General features: G+C 41.4%; 2 protein-coding genes across 9 annotated transcripts in view; one reads left to right on the forward strand and one right to left on the reverse strand.

Moving 5' to 3' along the window:
- ORC2 (origin recognition complex subunit 2) overlaps positions 1-1,532 on the forward strand; it is a 61,709-nt gene extending 60,177 nt beyond the window's left edge. For both annotated transcript variants that reach the window (XM_058439782.1, XM_058439785.1), the window contains exon 18: positions 1,203-1,532. In XM_058439782.1, coding sequence (XP_058295765.1) covers positions 1,203-1,313 — 111 coding nt within the window. In that variant the 3' untranslated portion in view covers positions 1,314-1,532. The remainder of the gene's footprint in view (positions 1-1,202) is intronic.
- On the reverse strand, positions 1,401-17,459 carry NIF3L1 (NGG1 interacting factor 3 like 1). 7 transcript variants are annotated; one of them, XM_032755006.2, is made up of 7 exons: positions 17,395-17,459; positions 14,425-14,886; positions 13,388-13,550; positions 9,897-10,023; positions 8,118-8,256; positions 5,874-5,957; positions 1,401-1,840 (listed from the first exon to the last, which is right to left on the reverse strand). In XM_032755006.2, the coding sequence occupies exons 2-7, from the start codon at positions 14,858-14,860 to the stop codon at positions 1,656-1,658; spliced, it is 1,134 nt and encodes a 377-aa protein (XP_032610897.1). In that variant the 5' UTR covers positions 14,861-14,886; positions 17,395-17,459; the 3' UTR covers positions 1,401-1,655. The 7 variants fall into 7 exon arrangements, with proteins under 7 accessions (XP_032610897.1, XP_032610898.1, XP_032610899.1 ...); XM_032755007.2 differs by having other exon boundaries at positions 17,136-17,415; XM_032755008.2 differs by having other exon boundaries at positions 16,205-17,401.
- Between the last annotated feature and the right edge of the window lie 31 nt (positions 17,460-17,490).

The raw sequence follows: 17,490 nt of genomic DNA on the forward strand, positions 1-17,490 counted from the left end.
TGTAATCCCAGCTACTTGGAATGTTAAGGCAGGAGAATTGCTTGAACCCGGGAGGCAGAGGTTGCAGGGAGCTGTAATCATGCCACTGCTCTCCAGCCTGGGCAACACAGTGAGACTCCGTCTCCAAAAAAAAAATGACATTTTTAAAAAATGACATTTCTTTTGAGCAGTGTTCCTTTGTATTTTAATAATCCTGTATTTAATATAGATTAAGTAAATATTTAAGTTATAACGGATGTCACATAAAATTTCCTTTAAAGATCGGTAAGAAGATAAAATAGATACTTAAAAGGAAATAAGGGAGTCAAAATACTAGAAAAAAAATCAAACACAAAAGGCGGCAGTAATGGAGAAAACATAAGTGAAAGATGCCGGACACAAAGGACCACATGTTTATGATTCCACTTATAGAAAATATCCAGAATAGACAAATCCATAGAAATAGGATCCAGGGGATGGGAGGAGGGAATTATTACTTAATGGGGGCTTCCCTCTGTGGTGATGAAAAATGCTTTGGAACTGTAGTGGTAACAGTACCACAACACTGTAAATGTACTAAAAGCTACAGAATTATATACTTTAAAATGGTGAATTTTGGAACGGGGGGGCAGGAAAAAAAATGGTGCATTTTATGTTATGTGAATTTTACCACAATAAAAAATAAAAAGAGAAAAAGTTGCTTTACACAAAAGCATGAAGTAAAAATTACATGTGGTATGGTAAAATAGCACAAATCATAAAAGCAATCCAAGAATGCCTAAAATGTAAGGAATATTGCTTTATCCAGATTACCTGAGAATGGCAGTCCTCAGGTGGAGAAAGGTGTATCTGCCCTGCCCAACCAGCAGCAGGCAGGCAGGGGCCTCACAGCCCAGTGCAGGCGCTGTTTAGAAAGGGGCATCCATGTGGATAAAAGGCCCAGATTAAATGGGGCAGGATGATATTTTGAGATATCTGACTTTGTTCTTTCTGCTCTGGAATTTCACTCCCTGGCCCTGCCCCCTGCCTGCGGCAGCCAAGTTCATTGCCAGGAGAGGGAAGTGACAGAGCAGAAATCGGGAACAAAGGACTGTGGAAGAAAAAAAAAAATTACAGGTAAGTCATCTAAAAAGCAATAAAGTAACAGTAATATGAATAATGATTGTGTATATATATTTTCAAAACAACATCCTGATAAATCTCATTCTGATTCTGAAATTTAGGTGAAAGACTGGAATGCAGGCAGAACTAGGAACAGGGACAAACAGACCTTATCACTGCAAAGAGGCTACTACCTAGAAAGAAGTGTTCAAGCCCAAGTTTTTCAAGCATAATGTTAACTAACCAAGGGCAGAGATAACCCAAATGGATCCATCCCATCTACAATTAAACTAAGGACAGAATCACTTGAGCTCCTTCCAAAGAATGTTAAGTAAACAGATTTTATTCAATCTTTCCTAGAGTTTATAATGAATATTTGTTATTTAATATGGTAGTTACATTACAGTTTTACCTTACGAGCGATAGAACATTTGGTGAATAAGATTAACAAACCGGAAATGATGATACCCTCGAAGACACTCTTCTGGAAGCACACCAGTCCCACTGACTCATGTTACAAATTTAAGTTGGCATCCAGCTGATTTGTAGAATGTGTTATCCTGATGTTTCTGCAATTATACCACCTGAAGAGGGTCCCTGTCAGTCTCTGATAGGATAATATTTATCTTATTCTCCAAGTGAGAACCCAGCATATCTCGAAGGTCAGAAAGAAAGCCTCGTTCAGTGTTGCTGTGTTCACAGAGGATGACATTTATTCCTTGGGAAGCAGCATCCAAAATATCATGATGGGACATCTCACCTACCAAAAAGGGAAGAGCAAATTCTTAAATGCTAGATATGGAATCTGTGGAATGAGGAAACACAAAAGCAGAAATACCAAGTGTGTATTCTATATGAAGTGAATGTAATAAAGCAGAACTGTTTTACATATAAATCTAGAAAGTAGTGTACAGTTTTCTTTTATGTCCTCCAACTTAAAAAGAGAGAAAAGTCTGGGCGCAGTGGCTCACGCCTGTAATCCCAGCACTTTGGGAGGCCTAGGCAGGCAGATCACCTGAGCTAAGGAGTTCCAGACTAGCCTGGCCAACATGGTGAAACTTCATCTCTACTAAAGACACAAAAATTAGCTGGGCGTGGTGGCGTGCGCCTGTAATCCCAGCTACTCAGGAGGCTGAGACAGGTGAATCGCTTCAGTCCAGGGCCTGGAGGTTGCAGTGAGCCGAGATTGCACCACTGCACTTCAGCCTGGGTGACAGGGCAAGACTATCTCGAAAATATAAAAATAAAAGCCATCCCATTGAGAATTCCAACTTCTTTTTCCTTAGCAGACCCCAAGGCAATTATGCAATCCAACACATCTGGCCAGAACCAGATCTGTAAACACCCATTCAGTGTTTCCACAGTAAAATGAATGACCACTGCCAAGAAAAATGAGGCCTTCAGAAAATTTGCCTCTTATGTAAGTAATAAATACCTCTGGAGGAAATTATATGTATACTGCCCAGCAGACTTATGCTTTGTAAGCACCAGTATTTCTGTCGTCAACTTAGTCTAATATATAAGGATGAAATGAATTTAAGATTACTTCCAGGTTAAAAACAAAGTATTTTTCTTTGACTTAAGCAAAATCCCTAGAAACTCTGCAGGGAATCTCATCTGTTGTGAAAAGATTTGGGGAAAATTCATATTCTGAATTTTTAATTTATTTATATTTTATTTTTTTAGACGGAGTTTTGCTCTGTCACCCAGGCTGGAGTGCAGTAGCATGATCTCGGCTCACTGCAACCTCTGCCTCCTGGGTTCAAGTGATTCTCCTGCCTCAGCCTCTCGACTAGCTGGAATGACAGGCACCCACCACCATGCCTGGCTAATTTTTGTATTTTTAGTAGAGATGGGGTTTCACCACATTGGCCAGGCTGGTCTCAAACTCCTGGGCTCAAGTGATCTGCCCGCCTCAGCCTCCCAAAGTGCTGGGATTACAGGCGTGAGCCACCATGTCCAGCCTAATATTCTGAATTTTTTAAAATGCAGTTTGTGAATTTGATGACTTCTAATTTAAGAGCAAAACTGCACTGTGTACAATTTGGTTTGTTCTTTACAAAGTACAATTTTAAACTGTATTTAGAGACAGAAGGGCATATAAATTTAAGAAAAAAGGGTTCTCAGGAAAAAATGAGTTTTTTCTCTTTTAATTTTCCCACAAGAAAACATCTATAAATAAAAAAATGAGTTTTCTTAATTCCAGAATTTTTCAGTTCCCCACAATCTTCTCCCCCACTCCTAATAAGTGTCATCTCATTATAAGGAATAGTTTTTATTCAAGCACCTTTTAAAACATCTTAATCTATAATAGTAAAAGTAAAAAGCAAGAAAAAGACACTAAGATGGCCCAGTTGGAAGCCTTGTTTTAGGAAAGGTAAGTCTGGCTGCCTGTACTATGACAAATTCACTGGCTGGAGAAGGCATGAAAGGGGGGAAATCAGTGAAGACCCTGCAATAATAGCTGAAGCCAATGGAAAGAAAAGCTTGGCCCAGGATGGCAGCTTGGGAAAGAATAAGCAAATGGAGAATGAAAAGACAAATGAGAGAACTTAATTTGCAAGGAGCAGGCTCCCCATCTGCTGGTCTTATGGGGTATTACCCTTAACAACCTAATACAATGAGAACACGGCCTCAGGCTCACAGGAAGCGTGATGAAGTTCAGCAGAAGTCCTTTAGGTGGGGCTTCACATCTCTGAAGTTATACTCAAAAGTGATGCCTTACAGTCCAGAGACATCTAATGGTAGCTGGATAATATATTTTCTATTTCTCCCCACAGCCAGATAGGAAGGACAGTTTAACATTTTGGAACTGCTTGAATTTATCTTATGCACATATCATTATACTTTATCATTGTTTTAAAAAACTAGTTTTTAAAAAAGTATGTATAAGGAAACAGATATCCCAAATTGAGAGAGAAGCACAAAACAAAGAGCCTATACTCTTTAAAAATGTCAATGCTATGAAGACAAAGCTGAGGAACTATTCCAGACTGAAGGAGACTAATAACAACTAAATGCAATGTGAGATCACTGGCTGGACATGGATCAGAAAAAGAAATGCTATAAGCTTTTATCAATTGGGAAAATGTGAATATGGACTGTATATCAAGTGTTTTAACAATACTAAATTCCCACGTTTGATAATTGTTCCATGGACTTAGAATGTCTTTGTTCTTAGAAGACTATACACTGAAGTATTGAGAGGTAAAGAAATTGTCATGTCTGCAATTGATTACAAAATGGTCCTGGGGAAATACATCAATATATATATAAAACATATTTTAACTTGTATATGTTATGTATCTATACATGCAAACACAAATGTATATAGACACATATATAATATGTACATAGAGAATGTATAAATATGGCAGAATATAACCATTAGTAACCAAGGTGAAGAGCATATAGGAGTTCAGTGTACTATTGCAACTTTTGCATAGTTCTGAAATTCCTAAGTAAAATGCTAAAATGAATTTTAAAATAGCCAGACACAGCATTGTAAGATATTCATATTGAAATTTCACTTTAATCTGGTAGAAATTTAAGGGCTTATAAAAATCTTTTATCTCCAGAAAATAGAAAATAAGTAATAGTCACATACATGTTTTGTTTTTTTAAATCAATTTATTGGTTTAGAGCAATTCCATCAGGCTTGCTCAGATGCCGCTCCTCGGTACTTCGGGACGTGACAATGCTTTGAGTGCAGCAGCCTTTGTAAGAGAGTGTGCTATATAACAAACTGTGGGTGTGGGAGGCAAGGGAAGCATGGAAGTAGCCAAAGGAATAGCCAGAGGGCTAAGAGCCTAGAGCCTGGTCCTCGAAGTGGGAAAAGTAATTCTTTAACTCATTGTCTCCTAACCCTGAGAAGGAGGACGTAAACAAAGTGGCAACCCCTTAAAATGCCTCCAAATCCTTTGGAGGTGTAAGGTGCCATGTTTGGCCATATTCCTGAGTAGTAACTACATAAAGTAATTCTTTCAATAAAAATTAGCCAGGACCTATTAAGTAGTATCCTCAATGAGAGAGTATAAGGCCCAGCAGCCAGACAATTACTATCCAACAGAAGTGCACATTGGAGGTCAAGGACAAAGTGATAGGGACCCACAAGAGGCAGAAGCAGGACAGTGTCAGAGAAGGCTTCTCAGAGGGGGTGTTCACTTATCACTAGAAGTACAAGGAAAAGGCATTCTAGCCAGAGAAAACAGCATAAGCAAAGGGTACAGGAAAGGGGATGCAATGTTCAGGCTCCACCAGACAGATGAAGGAAATCACTGAAGTCTTTTTAATCAAGACCATCAAATTTGCACTTTGAAAAGTTAATTTCAGGAGAGTATATGGAAGATACCATTACAGGGTTGATGCTGTACTTCAAGTAAGAGATGGTGCCTGTATAGAGATAAGGGGGAAGATTCTGGAAAGATTTGGGAGCTTGAATTGATAGGAATTGATGATTGGCTTTAGGCTGAGTAAGAGGAACCATTTCCTAGCTAAGGTGACAGGGTAGAAAGTATCCCACTGATGTGAAATCTGAGAGGTTTGGGACAGTTTAGGAAGATGTAGGTAAAATAAATGCTGACCATTAATTTTTGAGATAATGTAATAAATTGTTCAATGATTTCATCCCTCCACAAAGAATGCAGTATGTCCCCAGTTCTGTTGTAGTTTCTGTTTAGTTCAGGTTCAGAAAACATTAATTGGGTATCATCTATGTGCCAGGTACTGTCCTAAAATCTGCCATTTTTGATTTTGCAAAAAATAAACCAAGAGAGATCCAAAGTCTGTCCTACCTGTGAGGTAAAGGTCAGCCTCAACACCCTGCAGAACGCTGCTCCCAGAACCAGCACACAGGGCCACGACTTTGACTTGAGACTCTTAAAAACAAAGGAAACAAGAGACCAATACTTTACAATTCCCTTTCATTTTACTATTATAATTTGTACCAAGAATCCTAAACGTAATATAGATTTCACACTCCTGGTCTCATCACCAGTATATGAACTGTTCTTACTGCATTTTAAAAAAACATGTTTTAATATAGGCAAACAGGTCATTCTTTGATATTGCATAGCTAACCCAAGGCACAGTTATTATTCCTTTGTTGTGGTTTTTTCCCCAACAACCTTTGTGAATTGCACAAAATACGGAACGCACAAATTTGCATGTAATCTTTGTGTAGGCGCCATGCTAATCTATATCATCCAATTTTTAGTATATGTGCCGCTGAAGGGGGTACCATTATTCCTTTGGACATGGCTGCACAAACTCACAAACCACTGAATAGTACTAATGGTGCAGCTCTAGGCTGTACTGCAACATTGCTAGGTAAAGTAATCTCACCTGGGTCTTCAGACAATAGTGAGAGGTAGGCAAGTACTATCTCTGTTCTCAGGTGAGGAAGCTAAGGAACTAAAAGGACTGAGAAAGAGGAATGCTACAAATGGATTTGGCACTATTTTTAAATATACTATTTATTCTCAAAAAGCATCCTCTGAAAAGTGAAATAATAGCAACTTTCGAGCTAAAATCCAAGTATTTAGCACTTGGGTTTTTAAAATGAACACTTCTTTAGTGGTCACTCCAGTTCAGCAGCATGGTATCTCAAAGAGGGGGCTTTGAAGTTATTTTGGAAGTCAAATCCCACCTCTGCTATCCATTTTCTTTAGACACTAACTCCCTTGGGTTGTTTGATCTAACTGGACTTTTGGGTAAGTTACTGATATGATTTGGCTCTGTGTCCCCATCCAAATCTCACCTTGAATTGTAATCCCCATAATTCCCACGGGTCAAGGGCGGGACCAGGTGGAGGTAACTGGATCATGGGGGCAGTTCCCCCATGCTGTTCTCGTGATAATGCTTGAGTCTCACGAGATCTGATGGTTTCATAAGCGTCTGGCATTTCTCTTGCTTGCACTCATTCTCTCTCCTGCCACCCTGAGAAGAGGTGCCTTCCACCATGATTGTAAGTTTCCTGTGGCCTCCCCAGCCATGCACAACTGTGAGTCAATTAAACCTCTTTTCTTTATAAATTATCCAGTCTCAGGTATTTCTTCATAGCAGCATGAGAATGAACTAATAAAGTTACTTATCTCTCAGGACCACAACTGTTCACCTATAAAATGGGAGAAATAGTACCAACCATAAAGCTAACAACAGCTAGCACTTTAACTATACTTAATGTGAGCCAATCACTGTGCCATGTCACATGGATTATACTACCACCCTCTGAGTTAGGTTTTATTATTAATGCAGTTTTTACAGATGAGGCTACTGTGACACAGAGGGCATAAACAACTTGTCAAAGACATGCAGCAAACAAGACAGACAAATCCGAAGCCAGATTGTCTAAGCTCAGAATCCACACCTATAACCGCTGTGCCCCACTGCTTTTGCCAGCAGGAGCTCACATACTTAGGACAGACAATCAGTACAGTGCTAGGCTCACTGAAGGTGTTGAACAAATGTCTGTTCACTCTTTTTGTTCTCAAAAGTACCAGGAAAGGCCAGAAGAAAAAACTACAAGACTTAGAAACTGCAATGGATCAGATCACTCAGTAGCACCTCACTAAAAAATATTACCAGTCTTGTAAGTGCAAAATTTATGTTGTAATTGTAGCAATCATGATTCCAGCTCTCTTCCTGACACATGGTAAGACTGCACTTTATGCAACATGACTAACTCTGGAAAACGAGTTGAGCAGAAATTAACATGTTTCCTGGAATTTTAAACTGATGGTTTAAGACCCTGCAAAACTCCCACCCTCTGCAACAGCAACCAGTCTACAATGGTCAGACTTCCTACAATCACCAACTTGAAATGAACACATAGCATGACAGAGAAATAAATCTCATTGATTAAGTCAATGAGATGTATTCCACATCAGAACCCAGCCCACTCTAATCAATAAAGTAAACCAATTATCTCCTATGAGCTGCTAACACATTCTCTATCACATATTAATACAACCAAGAGTTTCAACCTTTGTCCAATGTTAACAGTAGGCATACTGGATAAATGAAGGAGCTATAGTTACCTAAAGTTCTCCCCACCCCAAGGGCTAAGCGAATATGAGATAGTTTTAGGTGTCTTTTTATTCGATCAATCATGGTTGCCAGGGAGACAGATTCATCCAGTGTGCATAACCGTCCCATTCCAGTATGCAGAAGCAAAGGCTGAAGAGAAACAGAAGTTAGAAATGGTGTCCATTGTCAGTCCTAAAACAACAAATGCTAAAATCATCAACATGCACACTGTGAGGTTACTATAGCAAGCTCTAGGCTAAATGTGGGGACACAAGCCTGACAATATCATTCTTCTAGGAGCTCACAGTTTTCTAGGAAGGCAGATGTTTAAATCAATAATCAGGCCAGGCACGATGGCTCACACCTATAATCCTAGCACTTTGGGAGGCTGCGGTGGGTGGATTGTTTGAGCTCAGGAGTTTGAGACCAGCCTGGGCAACATAGTGAGACCTCATCTCCACAAAAAAATCCAAAACTTAGCCAGGCACGGTGGTGTGCGCCTGCAGTCCCAGCTACTTGGGAGACTGAATGGGAGGTGGGCTTGAGCTACCCAGGAGGCAGAGGTTGTGTTGAGCTGAGATTATACCACTGCACTCTAGCCTGGGGACAGAGCCAGACCCTGTCTCAAATAAACAAAATAATAAAACCGTTTAAATACAAGGTAGGTGCTACAGTTGCAGCAGCACAAGGAGTGACAAACTAAATGAGCTGTGACTTGGGAGGCTTGGGGAGTACTTGAAGGAAGGACCTAGGTCTTAGAGAAAACCCTAAAAGAGTTAAAAAGGGGGAAATAAAGAGTTTAAAAGGGGGTGTGTCAAGTGCAGTGTGGCAGGACAGAGGTACGATGAGATGGAGAAAGGCATTCTAAACAGACAGAACATGGACAAAGGTGCCAAAGACTTGAGAGAACACACTGTGGGGGCAGATCCAAAAGAAGACAGCATGGCTACTGTGCAGAGCACGTGCTGTGGAAGGAGAGGAGGCAGGAGGCCCAGGCTGTAGCAGATCATTAAGGGCTTCCAACAGCATGCTAAAGAGCCTGGACTGCCTCCTAGGTGCTCAGTGAGACTACTCTCATCACAGAAAATGAGAATTTCAATTACTGTGGTGGCAGAGCCAATACAGAGGAGAAACACTGTATAGATATGAGGCCAGACTCAGCAGGGCTTGGAGTCAAACAGGAATGTGAAAACTTGGAAACTAAAGTAGATAATGATACTGAAATATGAAATACAAAAAAAAAAAGGGGGGGGGAGTGGCACAGGGATAAAGTATTTGGATATATTGAATTTGAAATACTTGTGGGCTCTGTAAGTGCAAAACATCCAGAAAGTAGTTGAAAATATGGGTTCTTGTCATTTTTTCCCTTAAGAAAGCATTCTAAGCCAAAAAGTAAAGATACGAATCATCATACAAATGGCTATCAACTTAAAGAAGTGAATGACATGGTCCAGGCAGAGGGTGTAAAATAAGGAGAGAGCAAACCTGTAACCAAATCTGTAACCCTCAAGAAGTACCAATATTTTCCTATTCCTGGAATGTCTCCCTTTCTCAATTACTTCCTGGAGAATATTATGCTCTGATTGCCATTTTGTACTTTAGGTAACAGTGAATGGCCTGTTGATCTAATAATTTACAAATGAATTTGCTGAAAAAAAATGCAAAGTAATGATACTTATCAAATTGTACACATCAAATATGTACAATTCTTAGTATATCAGTTATACCTCAATAAAGCTGTTAGAAAATGCGTGCACAGTATTTTAAGATCAAATACAAAATATTATTACCTTCTCCAGTGACAGAATTTCCGTCTTCTGATAAAGTTGTTTGTTCTGGGAAAGAAAATCTACCACCTGAATCAAAGCCTTCTGAGTACAATTCAGACTAATCCGTGTTTGTTCCTCATTACCAGTCCTAGGGGGGAAAAAAATCACTCCATTTAGGACAAATATAGCCAAAATGTATTTTAGATAATCCACAGTTTACAAACCTACTATAATAGATTAGATTTGTGTGGAACTAAGGATTTAACCAACAGAACCCATTTAATCTGAAACTAATCCATTTTCTAGAATAGCATTTCTCTAACTCTACTAGGCATCAGAATCACCTGGAGGATTATTAAAACACAGAATGCTGGGCCTCACCCCTGGAGTTTCTGATTCATTATATCTGGGTGGGGGCCTGAGAGTTTACCTTTCTAACAAGTTCCAGGTGATGCTGATGTTGCTGGTCCAGGGACCTCACTTTGAAACCACTGTTCAAGAACTGTTCTCAATCCCGATTGTGCATCAGAAACTTCCTGGCCAGAGGCAGTGGCTCACATCTGTAATCTCAGCATTTTGGGATGCCAAGGTGGGCGGATCACTTGAGCCCAGGAGTTCGAGACCAGCCTGGGCAACATAACAGGACCCTATCTATTATTTTTTTAATTATTAAAAAATTAAAGTTAAAAAAAAAAAAAAAGAAGGCCAGGCACAGTGGCTCACACCTGTAATCCCAGCACTTTGGGAGGCCGAGGTAGGTGGATTACCTGAGATCAGGAGTTCAAGACCAGCCTAGCCAACATGGCAAAACCCCATCTCCACCAAAAATACAAAAAAAATTAGCCGGGTGTGGTGGGGGGTGCCTGTAGTCCCAGCTACTGGGGAGGCTGAGGCAGGAGAATCACTTGGACCTGGGAGGCGGAGGGTACAGTGAGCCGAGATCACACCACTGCACTCCAACCTGGGCGACAGAGTGAGACTCTCTCAAAAAAAAAAAAAAAATTCCTTCTAGCTTCTTAAAATAACAGCTGCTGGATCCTTCCACAGAACCAGTGAACAGAACATCTACAAATGGGGCTGGGGCAAACTGAATTTTTTTAAAGCCTTAGAGATGATAATTTTAAAACATCATTGAAGTTGAGAATGTCCTGGACAGATTCTCAGGCAAACTCCATTCTAATTACAAGGTCTGAGGTGAATACAAAAATCTGCAATTTTTTTTTTTTTTTTTTTGAGACAGAGTCTTGCTCTGTCGCTCAGGCTGGAGTGCAGTGGTGCGATCTCGGCTCACTGCAAGCTCCGCCTCCTGGGTTCACGCCTTTCTCCTGCCTCAGCCTCCCCAGTAGCTGGGACTACAGGCGCCCGCCACCACACCCGGCTAATTTTTTGTATTTTTAGTAGAGATGGGGTTTCACAGTGTTAGCCAGGATGGTCTCGATCTCCTGCCCTTGTGATCCACCCGCCTCAGCCTCCCAAAGTGCTGGTATTACAGGCATGAGCCACCACGCCTGGCCAAATATCTGCATTTTTAAATAAGCACCTCATTAACAATCACGCAGGGGGCCCTTGGATCACCCTCTAGAGCCTCTCCAAAATTACTGGCATCAAGAAAATTTCACATTTAACCATAAACTCTAAATATAATCATAAAATTCTAGAACTAAAGGACACCTTTAAAGATAATCTGGAAGCATTAATTATAAACTCTGCAATCACCTGTGACATTTTTAAAAAGAAAACCAATGCCTTGTTCCCTATCTAATGGTAAAACTCAGATATTATCTACAATATGGAAAAACTGGAATCGAACTAAAAAGTCCATCAGTAGGAAGAGGAATGCTTAAAGAAACTACCGTTCATCCATAATAAGAAACACTACAAGCAATTAAAAATAATGAGAGGTTAGGCTGGGGGCAGTGGCTCATGCTTGTAATCCCAGCACTCTGGGACGTCAAGGTGGACACATGGCTTGAGCCCAGGAGTTTGACACCAGCCTAGGCAACGAGTCAAAACCCCATCTCTACAAAAGATAGAACAATTAGCCAGGCATGGTGGCAAGTTATACCTATAGTCCCAGCTATTAGGGAGGCTGCGGTGGGAGATAGCTTGAGCCTGTGAGGTCAAGGCTGCAATGGGCTGTGATCATGCCACTGCACTGCAGCCTTGGTGACAAAGTGAGACCTTGTCTCTCAAAAATAAAAAATAAAAAACCAGCTGGGCACGGTGGCTCACGCCTATAATCCCAGCACTTTGGGAGGCTGAGGCAGGTGGATCATGAGGTCAGGAGTTCAAGACCAGCCCGCCCAACATGATGAAACCCCATCTCTATTAAAAATACAAAAACAAAATTAGCCAGGCATGATGGCAGGCACCTGTAGTCCCAGCTACTTGGGAGGCTAAGGCAGAAGAATTGCTTGAATCAGGGAGACGGAGGTTGCAGTGAGTCAAGATCGTGCCACTGTACTCCAGCCTGGGTGACAGACCTAGACTTCGTCTCAAAAATAATAATAGTAATAATAATAAATAAATAAAATAAACCAAAAAAACTCCTATCTCTGCCCTAAATAATGATTGACCTTATAAAGAGGCACTTAATTTATTTTTCCCTTGAAGTGCTTGGCACCTATAGTCCCAGCTAACTGAGAGGCTGAGGTAGGAGGACTGCTTGAGGCCAGCAGTTTAAAGCCACTGCAAACTACGATCATACCACTGCACTCCAGCATGGGAGTCGCTTTTTTTTTTTGAGACCGAGTCTCGCTCTTGTTGCCCAGGCTGGAGTGCAATGGAGCAATCTCGGCTCATTGCAACCTCCGCCTCCCGGGTTCAAGTGATTCTCCTGCCTCAGCCTCCCAAGTAGCTGGGATTACAGGCATGCGCCACCACGCCCAGCTAATTTTGTATTTTTAGTAGAGACGGGCTTTCTCCATGTTGGTCAGGCTGGTCTTGAACTCCTGACATTAGGTGATCCACCAGCCTTGGCCTCCCAAAGTGCTGGGATTACAGGTGTGAGCCACCACACCCAGCCTGGAAGTCTCTTAAAACAAACAAAAAAGGACTATTCAGAAAAGTATTTCCCAGGATGTTAAATAAAAAGACTGATTTATGAAAATATATACTTAAAATGTAAAGATAAATATAAAAAAGAAAGCACTTGGGAATCACTGATTCGCTGGGAACCAATAAAAGCCTTATCACCACATCACTAGGATCTATCTGTATTCTCTAAAGTAAAAACAACTATCTTTCAACATTACCAGGGTTAGAAATACTGTATGTAAAATGCATAGTATAGTCCCCTGTCACAGAAAATACTTAGTAAGTGTTACCGTTTTCATTGTTTTGAAAAAATTCCATAGTTCTCCAGGACCCACAAACAAATGAGGAGTATGCTGCTTTGTAAACCAACTCCAGAGAAAATAATTTGTTTCAAGCCTAAATACCAGGGTTATAGACTTTGTAAAGAAGATGCTTACAAATAAATACACACAAAAAAAGAGAAAAATAAATTGTACCTAGCAGAAAAAGAAGTGACAGAAACATTGTCAATTCCTTTCACTGCAGACATGACTTTGTCCAGGTCTTGGGTGTGGTTAACGTTGAATTCTACTCGGTGGTTTCCCTCTGTAGGGTAGTTGGGAGCTTTGGAAGGATGTATGGGCCTGGAGGTACAAGCTCCTAGAGAAAATATTGTGGGAAAATGGGAGTTTTGGGGGGTGAGAGATTAAAAGTAAGATAAACTATTATAGGCAAAATTTCTAAGAAATGACTTTTTTAAAAGATTCATTCTCATGCTTATATAACATACACACACACATACATATCCTTTAGATATACATCACCAGTCCCCATAATCTAAGGCTTTGGTATGGACATACAAAATCAAATTATTTTCAAAATTATTTTCCAAAAGATTCTTAAATCTCTGAAAAACTTGGACAAGAAAGACTGATTCATACATTTTCAGATAATACACAGAATGGTCTACTGCTTGGTAAATCTAGCCATGTAAACCATCATTCAGGTTGCAAATGCTCATACTTTATTTGACCACATTAATCCAGATATCATCATAAAAGCTTTAGCCCAAAATGAGTAAACTAAAGACTTACTAAAATAAAGCTAAAATCAATCCATCATTCCCTCATTGTGCTAGGCATAAGTAAACATTCACTAAAAACATTCATTAAAACCCTGATGTCTATTTACCTGACTTATCAATCAAGGGTATTCTGGAGAGGCCTGAGCTTTCAATTCAACAAGCATTTTCCAAGTGCCTCGGTGACAGGCATTGTGCCACAAAAGTAAGGAATCATGAAGCTCAGTCCAGTAAGGAAGACTTCTGCTCTCCTTACTCCATAAGAATAAAAAATGTTTCCTTTTTCAAATGCAATTTAACTGCCAAATTTCAGCAATATTATTTTAAAATTATTATATAAAAATGGAATCATGCCCTCCCCAACCCTAAAGCAGTTAAAACTTTACTGGAAAGACATTCTAAAGTTTCAAAGTATTTGCAGAGAAAATATCAAATATGAAAGAGGCTTCTCACCAAGCCCTTTAGCCAACCAGTTGTTGACGCCCTGGGGTGCAGCATCATAGGCTGTGTGAGGAGAGTAGATAGCGACTCTGTTCTCCAGAGCCCGGATCACCAGGCGCTCCTTCCAGGTGTTCCAGGTTATGCGTTTCATGGGTCGGAAGATAGGCGGATGGTAGGAGAGAATGAGGTCTGCCTTCTTTTGCAGCACCTCCTCCATCACTTCCTCAGTCAGGTCATTGGTCAGGAAGAGTGTATTTACAGTATGTGGTGGGCTTGGTTCCACCAGTAATCCAACATTGTCCCAACTCTCAGCAAAGGAGAGAGATGCAAAGTCATTCAAGGAAGAAAGGAGCACCTTCAAATCCATGAAGGAACGGGAAGAATTGCAGATCAGAGAATCTACAAACCGGACTGTCGTGGGGACCGGGCGTATGCAAGATGACAACATACAGAAATCAGGTAAAGTTCAAGTTTCTGAAGTCAAAACAAAGAAAATGGTACACAAGTACACTTTAGGCCTGGATCTTTGAGGCATCAAAGCATATGGGCAAAAGACCTGTCATCACAGAGATCTGGGTTCAAATAGTGGCTCTGCCACTTACCAGCACACTGTAGCTTAGGTAAGCCATTTAACCTCTCCAATCTTGTTTTCTCACCTACGAAACAGAGATACTATAACCCACTTCACAGGCCATCCAGAGGAGCAAATGAATTATGTAACCTAGCAAAGCCTGGTACATAATACACAAACGTCCATCCCGTCTCCTGCCTCGCACACCCTTGTTCTTATTCTCCCTACCCTTGCTTCAACCAACTTCCTCCCTAATCCATTTCTCTAAATATTACCCTTCCTTTTCCCAAGCCCTCTCCAACTTCTTAAATAAAACTTTTCTCGACCTCCCTTTTCAGCATCCTTCCCAAGGCTCCCCACCCCTCAGTATTCTCATAATTCTGTGTGTGCCCATTATGCTAAAGCTACTATGTAATAGGAACTAACTTTAATAAATCTCAGTATCGCTAATATAAGCCAGCACTAAATGCTTACTGCATAGAATGACACTGCCCGCCTCCCCTGACTGCAACAGAATTTGGAGTTGGGGTGGTATATACTGGCATTACAATGTGCTTCACCAAAAAACAGAGTAATGTGGCGGGGCGCCTGTAATCTCAGCACTTTGGGAGGCCGAGGTGGGAGGATCACGAAGTCAAGAGATAAAGACCATCCTGGCCAACATGGTGAAACCCCGTCTCTACTAAAAATACAAAAATTAGCTGGGCGTGCTGACATGCACCTGTAGTCACAGCTACTCGGGAGGCTGAGGCAAGAGAATCGCTTGAACCCGGGAGGCGGAGGTTGCAGTGAGCCACGATCATGCCACAGCACTCTAGTCTGGCGAGGGAGCAACACTCCGTCTCAAAAAAAAAAAAAGTTTAAAATGTCAAGTGCTTTATCAGAATCAAGAATCAAGGAATACATAGGCAGGTCACTCTACAAATGGGCAGGGTCAAGGCAGAAGGGAGAAGCCACTGCCCCTTAAGCAACATTTGCTACACAAAGGCCAGGCTCAGGAGGTGGGAGGGGATAAGGTATAGGGTACTTTTCCCAGACAGCCTGTAAGCCTTCTAAGTATCTACATCCAACAAGGAACTGAAAAGGTTGGCAACAGAGGGAAGGTGGGAGGGCAATGTAAAGGTAGAAAAAAACTGCTGGCTCCAAAATATGCACAATTAGTAAATGTTTAATCAAATAACCACAAAAGATAATGTTGTCAACCCCATTCTTATAACTTACCACTTATAAACACTTTTTGAAGAAAAGCATTTCCTAGTATGCACAATAAGAAAGCATAGCCAATTGTAAATTTGATGAAATATCCATAAGCCAATTATTCCAAAGGCAATTTTTCAACATTTCTATTTAATGAGATGAGGATGCTTATTTAACACATTATTTGAAGTGATACAGGGTCTCCAAAAACCACTCGAGGTCTTGGAAGTTTGTTTTTGTTTTTTTCTTTTTGACACAGGGTTTCACTAGTCACCTAGGCTGGAGTGCAGTGGCGTGATCTCAGCTCACTGCAGCCTCGACTTCCCGAGCTCAAGCAGATCCTCCCACCTCAGCCTCCTGAGCAGCTCGGACTACAGGCACGGAACACCACACCTGGCCAATTTTTGTATTTTTAGTAGAGATGGGGATTCGCCATGTTGCCCAGGCTGGTCTCAAACTCCTGCGTTCAAGTGATCCACCTGCCTCGGCCTCCAAGAGTGCTGGGATTACAGGGGTGAGCCACTGCGTCCGGCCTTGAAAGATCTTCTAATGGTCCTCATAGTACTCTGTTCTCCAGCATTTTCTACATCTGGCAAGCTCGAAAGTGAAACCCTAGTGGGCCACCATGCAGGTTTTGAGTTATTTACTGTTACAGATGAGGAAACTGCGAGGCTACATGGCCACAGTCAACAACGACAACAGAAGGCAACATAGTATGGTGGTTAAGAGCACCGACTCTGAAGCCAGCCTGAATCCGAGAGCCAGAGCTGTGCAACAGCAGGTAAATGACTTAATCCTGTGCAGTTTCCTCCTTAACGGAAATAATGCCCAGGCCACAATATCGCGAGATTTACACGTAAAGCTGGAAACAACTGTCCTAGAGTAAGCACTGTTTACTATTAAGCAGCATCAGTAGGGCCCCTTTGCATCCTGCAAACCGCTCCCTCGACGTTACCTCATCTATGCCTCATTTCAGTGCCACTTCGGGCCTTTTCCAGGACAGTGAAAAACCACGAGACACAGCCAGTAAGTCTGAGTCAGGACCCCGTCCCACTAGTGCGCTGTACTCTGGTGCGGCAGGGCAGTTTTCTGACCCAATCTCCTCTTCTGCTGTCCTCTGCAGCACCAACATAACAATCACAGCCGAAACCAACCGGCACCTACGGCGAAGGTCACAACTACACTCGCGGGTTTTTAAATCGCCCACTACTCACCAGTCCCGGAAACTTCTCTGCGTCACTTCCGGTCCTGCGTCGGCGCTCCAGGTGCTGTGGCAATTGGCTCCCCGTAGCGGGAGAGCTGGGCGGAAG

The sequence above is a fragment of the Hylobates moloch genome, unplaced genomic scaffold (assembly GCF_009828535.3).
Source record: "Hylobates moloch isolate HMO894 unplaced genomic scaffold, HMol_V3 SCAFFOLD_1, whole genome shotgun sequence".
In the NCBI taxonomy this organism is placed as follows: Eukaryota; Metazoa; Chordata; class Mammalia; order Primates; family Hylobatidae; genus Hylobates; species Hylobates moloch.